Raw genomic sequence first — 7,258 nt, 5'->3', positions numbered from 1 at the left:
GCAGCAGGTTTGTTTAGCAAGTTATTTGCCAGTGAAGGACTAGTTTGTTATCTAGGGTCACACCCAGATTCCTTGCAGTCTGAGGGCGGGAAACCAGAGGTGCGATGTTGATTGTTTAGGTCAAGAGTGGCCGGATCAATCTTTTTCCCGGAAGGAAAGCCAGGTTCAGTCTTGTCAAGGTTGACTTGAGGTGAGTGAGCGACATCCACCTGTGAGGAGATGTCAGATAGACAGCGAGAGATGCGACTGCACACGACCTGGGTTCTTCTGAGCGGGGAAAGGACAGAATTAGTGTTGGGTGTCGTCAGCCGTAGCAGCTGCGCTATGAAAACCATGCGGGCTATGTCTGATCTGAGCGGTTTGTGTCAGGAGAAGAGGAGGGGGCCAGAACAGAAGCCCTGAGGCCCTGTAGTTAATTGAACAGAGAGGCTCGGACAGCTTACCCTGTTAGGTGCGGTCTTTGCAGGCTATGGAGGGTGAGGGGGGGAGGGAAAGCTGCCCGCAGTGCACTGAAACTCCACAGTTCTTGGAGAGTCTAGTGAAAGGAGCGATCTTGGATGTTCACGTGTCGAATCGCCAGCAGAGACGCGTCCAGAAGGATTGATGACAGAGGGAGACGGGAGAAAAAAAAAAACGCTTGCTTTAGCCCAATGCATGCAGCTCTCCTCCAGAGACAGCCAGGGGGAGCATTTTCTGCGTTGACGTGCCTGCCTTTGCAAACCAGACTTAGGTTGCCCGGATCCAGGAAGTTTGTTCTGATGGACGATAACAGGGAAGTTGTTTAAGAGACAGCGCGTTCAGTGCTTTTAGATCAGGAACGGGAGGAAGAGGACAGCGCCTGTAGTTCCCGCGCAGTATAACATCAGCACAGGTTGAGGAGGTGCGGTTTTCGCTTAGGAGAGCTGCGTCTTCTCTTGCTCCTCCTGAGACTGTTTGGAAAAGTGACCAGAATGTTAGAGAAGTGTTGATGGAAATGGCGTGAGAAACGATTTTTAACATATCAGAGCGATAGTCTGAAGGAGGTGTGGAGGATAGGAGTCCAGAGGGCAGTTGGAAGGACGAGGCAGAGGTAATGAGGGGTAAGAACCTCACTTGGAAGAGAGAGGGGAGAAGGAGGTCAGTGGATGTGGGTGAAGTGGGTCTGGTGCCCGAAGCGGGGTTAAAGGGTGAGGTTCAGAAAAAGAGAGCGAATATCATCAACCTTTTTCATCAACCTTTTTTTCAACGTCGCTTGACAGAAGGGAGGAGGGGGAAGGGGCTTTGGGGGGTTCTAAGAGGATGGAGAAGATAGAAAATAGTTTTTGGGGATTGGAATAGGAAGAATGGATTTTATCTTGAAAGAAAGTGGTTTTTGCCGGAGAGATCGAAGCAGAGAAAGAGGAGAGGAGAGCCTGATAGGTTAGGAGGTCGTCCTATCTGCCCGAAGGATGGTTATTTTAGCACGCAGTGCGTCATTTAGCCAGGGAGCAGGAGGGGACTGACGAGCCTGCCGAGATGTGAGAGGACAGAGAGAGTCCAGAGAGGATGAGAGAGTAGAGAGGAGAGTTTCTGCAGCAGAGTTTGGAGGCAGGAGTTGGAACGAGTCAGAGGAAGGGAGGGCTGAGACCACCGATGAGGCAAAGGTAGAGGGGGAGAGGGAACGAAGGTTGCGGCGGACAGGTGCAGGATGATTATTTCTTAATATCTTTCATTTTTGTAAAGCACTTTGAATTGCCTTGTGTTGAAAGGTGCTATATAAATAAACTTGCTTTGCCTTACCTTACCTCTATTACCTTAACTATTTTCTTCCCAACAGGTGGTGAAAAGTGGATCTTCAGAGACTCGGGTGGAGAAGAGAATCGTCATAACTGCAGAGTCTGACTTTGACCAAGATATGGTAGGAACATCCTGCCCGTAAAACAAAATAGTATTGGACAGGATTTTTAAGAACTAGTTCCGCATTTTGGATTATACCATTATTTGCTTTCTTGTTTAAAGTAAAATGTTAAGATAAATACTCTTCTCATAGCTCTCCAGGAAAAAGGTGTTGCTGAGCTTAGATTGACATAAAGACCAGAAACAGGAAGAAATAGCCTGCTTAGTTGTGTCCAAAGCTTCATTATCTAATGAATATAGAGAACATTTGACTTTATTATTTCATATAAAGACTAATAATAGTGCAAATAATGTCTGTGTTGCAGGAGAGAGACGGCGGAGCATCAGCATTGTGAATCAACACCTGCATTTACCCTTTGGCTCTTCACCTCAGACACACACCGACCGGCTCTACCTGCGCACACATATCCCAGGACAATATCTCGTAAATATGCACCTACCTTTATAGGTGAAAGAGTAGATACATCTAAGTAGATCCTCTTTGTTTTTCCAGTTATACGTAGTGGGGGGGGCTGCACAGTGCTCAAGTCTACGGCTTATCTCATACTGGTGTTAAAAAGCTTACTATACAATCTTTTATTGGTTAAAAAAACATCATTTTCAGTCTAGTGATCTAAGTTATGTTTGCTTTTAAATGCTTTTATTTTCCTAGTGGTTTTTACATTTTTTGGTTTTATACAAATGCACTGTTTCAATTCTAGTATAGACACCATTATCAGCATTTATTCCCTTGGTGATGCTGGGGGAACGTTAAGACTACATTCAAGGGAATTATTTTTGTTTACATGTCTATTTAATTCAAGAGAAAGAATTGTTTAAAACAAAATGACGTACCTCGCATCAATAAGTGAGCAAAGACATTCTGTGCTTAAATGTGGACAGTTGTTCCCTGCTCAGTTACAAAAACAAAAAGTCAAAAGCAAGTTCTTCACTAACCAGCCAAGAACCAGCAGCCTACACATTATTGTAAAGTTTTAATCCAAAAATTGATCTATTTTCAAATATTTCTCTATTTTATAGAATTAATGCTTTTATAGAATGTTTACACATTTGAGGTTTTTAAGTTATTCATCCATCTGCTCGTGGAATTGCAGGTTACCATTGTGCTGTTTACTGAACTTTGAGGTCTCTACTAAAGACCTGTCTTGCCTGAATCATTCTTATTCGTTTCCTCTTGTAGTCCACCAAGTTTATCAAACCTTTAACAATAAGACAAGGGAGTGCTTCCCTCAGCCCTTTGTTTTGTTCAGTAGTAGAAAGTCATATTTCTTTTAATATATTTGGTTGATAAGAAAAGTTTTACAAGCTTTGGTCTGTTAATCTCAGGTTTTGATATTCTTTGTAAGACTACAGACCTCCATATGATTGTACGAGGAATGTCCATATATGTATACCCAGCCAAGTGAGGTCAATACATGCAAAGCTGGTTTGTCCCAGTAACCGTGCGAGAGGAGGTACAGGCAGCTGTCCCAGTATATATGTGGCTTTTCTCTCATAGGAGCACAAGTTGTCTTTTTTACATGTTCTACTATACAGTAATTTATTTGTAAAGTAGGAACTGTTGTGTGATTTGATGTACTGTGATGTTTCAACACAAGCTGTTTTCCAGGCTTTCACTAGAGATGTCACAATGTTAAATATTGCATTAATTATCAACCAAGTTTGTAAAGCCTTTTTACCACATAGTCTAAGTAGATTGCTCACACTTGCTGTTTCCTGTGCTTTTTCATAGAAGAGAAAACACTTAAAATATATGAATCCCTTTTTAGATAGCATGTTTGTTAGCCATTTGTTTTTTTTCTACCCAAAAATAAGCCATTGGTATTGTAGCTACATGGACAACAACAGAAACCTCTCCTGGAAGAAAATGTAGAATTTCACATGAAGAAAATAGTTGTTAGACAATGGAAAATATTTTTGCTTTGTGACTTATCCCTGTCTTTTTATGAAATAATAAAATATGCATAATTTTGCATTTTATTTGGCGTTCTATATGTGTAGCATACTTTGGTAAGAAATCTATATTTAATGCCATTCACTGTAAATGTTGCATGTTTAATCAACACAAAACTCTTGAAAAAAAAAAGTGAAATCTGTTCAGATTGTAATGTAAACATCAAACACATACAGGGTTGTCAGGAAAACATGTTACAGTTGTCAAAACAACATAATAAAACCACTGAATTTAAAGTGAAATGAACAAAGGAATACAATTTGAAATCCAGAATGTCCTTTTTTCAATCATTTTCTACTTCGAGTTTGCCATTGTTTTTTGGAAATACCTCCTGTTAACATTGACACATACACGTTAAGAATTTGATGGTATTTAATGTTGAATTTCCAAAGCATTGACTGACTCACTGATAGGAAACACCCGTTGGGCTGTTGGCAAGATGTTTTGTTACATTCAATTAAACCACAAAGCACACTGTGGCCTTCATGATCGAGTCAAAGGATTGACATCAATTAACGTTAAACACTTACAGGAGATTGACCCGTTGGTAATAGCTCAACGTTAAATAAGGAAGAGAAAAAAGCTGCTCAACTGTAACAGTGTTTCACTAAATAAGAAGTATGTCTAAATCTAAGCGTTTGGGAAACTGTACAGGCATTTATTTGGAATATATTATTCATTCTTTCAAACAAGTAGTAAACAACAAAGTCTTTCAGTCCACTGTGTTCGCCGGGCGGCGTTCTAGCGAATTGTCTTGACTGGGCTCTTGAAACTTGATGCAGCCTGAAGTTGGAGTTGATAGGCCATTGGGTGGATTTTGAAACCATATAGCCTGAAAAAAACAAAACATGAAACAAAATCACTTTCTGGCAGAAGTGCATTTTTATTTAGATACTAGTGGTAATAATACTTTAGTTTCAGTAGACAATAAAACATCTAAGATGATTGAAATTTAAATGATGACAAATAAGATAAATCTGACTACAAACAATGTCTACTTGTATGCTTAATCCATATGTATTTAAACTTGAAGTGTGTGTTTAATATTCAAAAGTGTGTACTGTTAATGCTAGTTAAAGCTAATACTAACAATACATAACTTGAGTCAGATCAAACGCACCTTGGCACAAACTGATTGGCTGGTCGCTTTGGACGATACTCCGGATGCACCATGAACAGCATGTGGGGGAACCCCGTCCCAAAATACGCTCCATCTGTGTGGTGGTGTCTGGAGGATTTGGGTGTGTAAACATCCATACACTTTGGGCAGTAAAGCTTCACCATTGCTTCTCCAGGGATGTCGGACAAACCTGCATCAGACAACAGATGGGTGAGTATGTCTGCAAATCCTCTAACAAAGGTCAAAGGTGCAGCATGTGCTTTGTGTGAGGCAGAACGTGTTGATAGGAAGTCAGACTCACCAATAGGAAGCATCGGCTGATTCTCACAATAGACTCTAGGGCAATAGCCGAAATCCCCTTGTTGATATTTTTCCAACTATGAAAAACAACACATTTCAAAATCACTGATGATTCATGTCATGGGGCAAGTAAGAACTTGACATGATTTAGTAATAACCTACCATTTGTGCAATGCCTCTGTTTGTGAGGATGTAACGTGCATGAATGAGCCCGTAGAGCATCTCCGCCGCCTGCTCGATCAAGTCACTCTGATTGGGGTTATCTTCCAGTTCCTCATCTGTCAAATTCAAGTGTTGACTATTAATAATTTAATTTCTCATGGGAACAGCTACTTCCTTGATATTCTCACCTGGCTCCAGGTCTAGAATCATGTCCAAAGCCTGGCGATAGTGAGGCACCTGCTCATTCAAACCCGTCAGGTTAAACTTGTCCTGTATGTAGTCTTCATCTACCTGTAACACACACAATTGAAGATGATGAATGGCTATTAATGGTATGTATCTGTTGCAACAGCACATTGCTCAAGCACACTGATAAGGAAGCATTATGCAAGAGCTTAAAGGTGGGGTATGTCATTTTGGAGAAACCAGCTTGAACTAGAATTTGAAATATATACACATCTGCCACTTCCTTACAGAGCCCCTCCTCCAACACGCACGAGATAAGTTTGTGCACAGAAGGAAGGCTGACAGGCAGGTAGGCCATCCAGTTATTTTAGCCGAGCCGGCTCAGATGATTGGTCGTACTTTTTACAGTACTACGGCTTCCACAGATGACATTTATTTATTTATTTATTGTCAAAGCATTTAATGTATTAATTTCTATCAGGATGTTAAGAGCATTCCATGGAATATAACAAAAAGTGTTTCTGAAATAAAGTACATACCCCACCTTTAACAGGATTACTTAGATCCTGCCGATGAAGAAAGCTTGGGGTTAGAGTTGTATTGTGTTATTGCTAACTTAATCAGACCCACCAGTGAGATGCACATTGATATACTATACTGACAACACAATTAGTTTTATGTTAAGTGTTTTATTCTTATTTAACTTGTCTCTCTTTATAAAATGTTTTTTTTTTAAAGGCACCATATGCTTGGGTGGAGCAGAGTAGTAGCAAACAGCAGAGGGAAGTGGCTCTAACTGGGAAGTGCTTACTTTTTACAGCAGTATTTGTGTAAATAGTTTTAACCTTTAATCCAGCCAGACATGAAACTGATCTCACACATTTGTTTCCGGCTTAATGTGAAACCACACTGTGACACCAAATAGTTCATGACTGTTGGTTTAAAAAAAGAAATACTTTTGCTATATGCAAGTTTACATATAAACACCCCTGCAGATCTTTTCTTAACACATTGAGGCTTGCGTGTCTGATGCGGCTGTTTGCATATGCGATGTAAATTTCCCCTCTATGGGACTAATAAAGGTATTCTGATTCTGATAGATGCGCTATTGTGTGCTAAGTGTATTCATATGTTTATAAGGTTATAGCTAGGGATGCTCCAATCATCAATTTTGGGGCCGATTGCCGGAATCAGTATCGGCCGATACCGATCGCCGATCCGATCGAGTTGGTGGGGCCTAAATGGAAGATTTAAACATCACTTTAAATCTTCCATTTAAAACTCAGTTAATGGGGCTCATTCACTGGAGCTTCCACAAACAACAATCAACTTAATTATTACATTCAAATGATGTACATTAGGGCTGAACGATATATCGTGTCATGGCGATAACCGCGAAATGCGCATCCGCGATATTCACATCGCAGCATGTGCGATTTTATTAATTGATTTTATACACAGGCACAGGAGGACAATACCGGCGAGAATGAAGATTTACTTCCAAAAAGAAAAGCAACATCTGCCATCTGGAAATATTTTGGATAAAGGTTCTTCTCTTCTTCATTCACAGATGAACCCCCTTATTTGAGGGGAAGCAACCTGCATTATCATGACATGTTAGATCATGACTTAACCCTTTGGAGTCCTGGGCTAATTTGGCC

At 40.5% G+C, this 7,258-nt stretch overlaps 2 protein-coding genes and 2 long non-coding RNA genes across 9 annotated transcripts in view; 2 read left to right on the top strand and 2 right to left on the bottom strand.

Moving 5' to 3' along the window:
- Nucleotides 1-1,878, bottom strand: part of LOC104965575 (uncharacterized) — an 8,165-nt gene extending 6,287 nt beyond the window's left edge. Inside the window, exon 1 of the long non-coding RNA XR_800546.1 lies at nt 1,794-1,878. This is a non-coding gene — a long non-coding RNA (uncharacterized lncRNA). The remainder of the gene's footprint in view (nt 1-1,793) is intronic.
- LOC104965577 (uncharacterized) overlaps nt 1-7,258 on the top strand; it is a 28,864-nt gene that overhangs the window by 17,586 nt on the left and 4,020 nt on the right. The window lies entirely within an intron of this gene.
- Nucleotides 1,784-3,848, top strand: LOC104965576 (uncharacterized). The gene is made up of 2 exons (XR_800547.1): nt 1,784-1,876; nt 2,181-3,848. It is a non-coding gene; the product is annotated as an uncharacterized lncRNA (long non-coding RNA).
- Nucleotides 3,405-7,258, bottom strand: part of LOC104965578 (casein kinase II subunit beta) — a 10,490-nt gene continuing 6,636 nt past the window's right edge. Inside the window, exons 3-7 of the mRNA XM_010794554.1 lie at nt 5,600-5,702; nt 5,412-5,527; nt 5,251-5,326; nt 4,950-5,139; nt 3,405-4,661 (exon numbers count right to left, since the gene is read on the bottom strand). Coding sequence (XP_010792856.1) covers nt 4,571-4,661; nt 4,950-5,139; nt 5,251-5,326; nt 5,412-5,527; nt 5,600-5,702 — 576 coding nt within the window. The 3' untranslated portion in view covers nt 3,405-4,570. The remainder of the gene's footprint in view (nt 4,662-4,949; nt 5,140-5,250; nt 5,327-5,411; nt 5,528-5,599; nt 5,703-7,258) is intronic.

The sequence above is a fragment of the Notothenia coriiceps genome, unplaced genomic scaffold (genome assembly GCF_000735185.1).
Source record: "Notothenia coriiceps isolate Sejong01 unplaced genomic scaffold, NC01 NC01_scaffold00037246, whole genome shotgun sequence".
NCBI lineage: Eukaryota > Metazoa > Chordata > Actinopteri > Perciformes > Nototheniidae > Notothenia > Notothenia coriiceps.
Note: the sequence above shows the minus strand (reverse complement) of the source record. Positions and strands in the feature narration are given on the sequence as shown.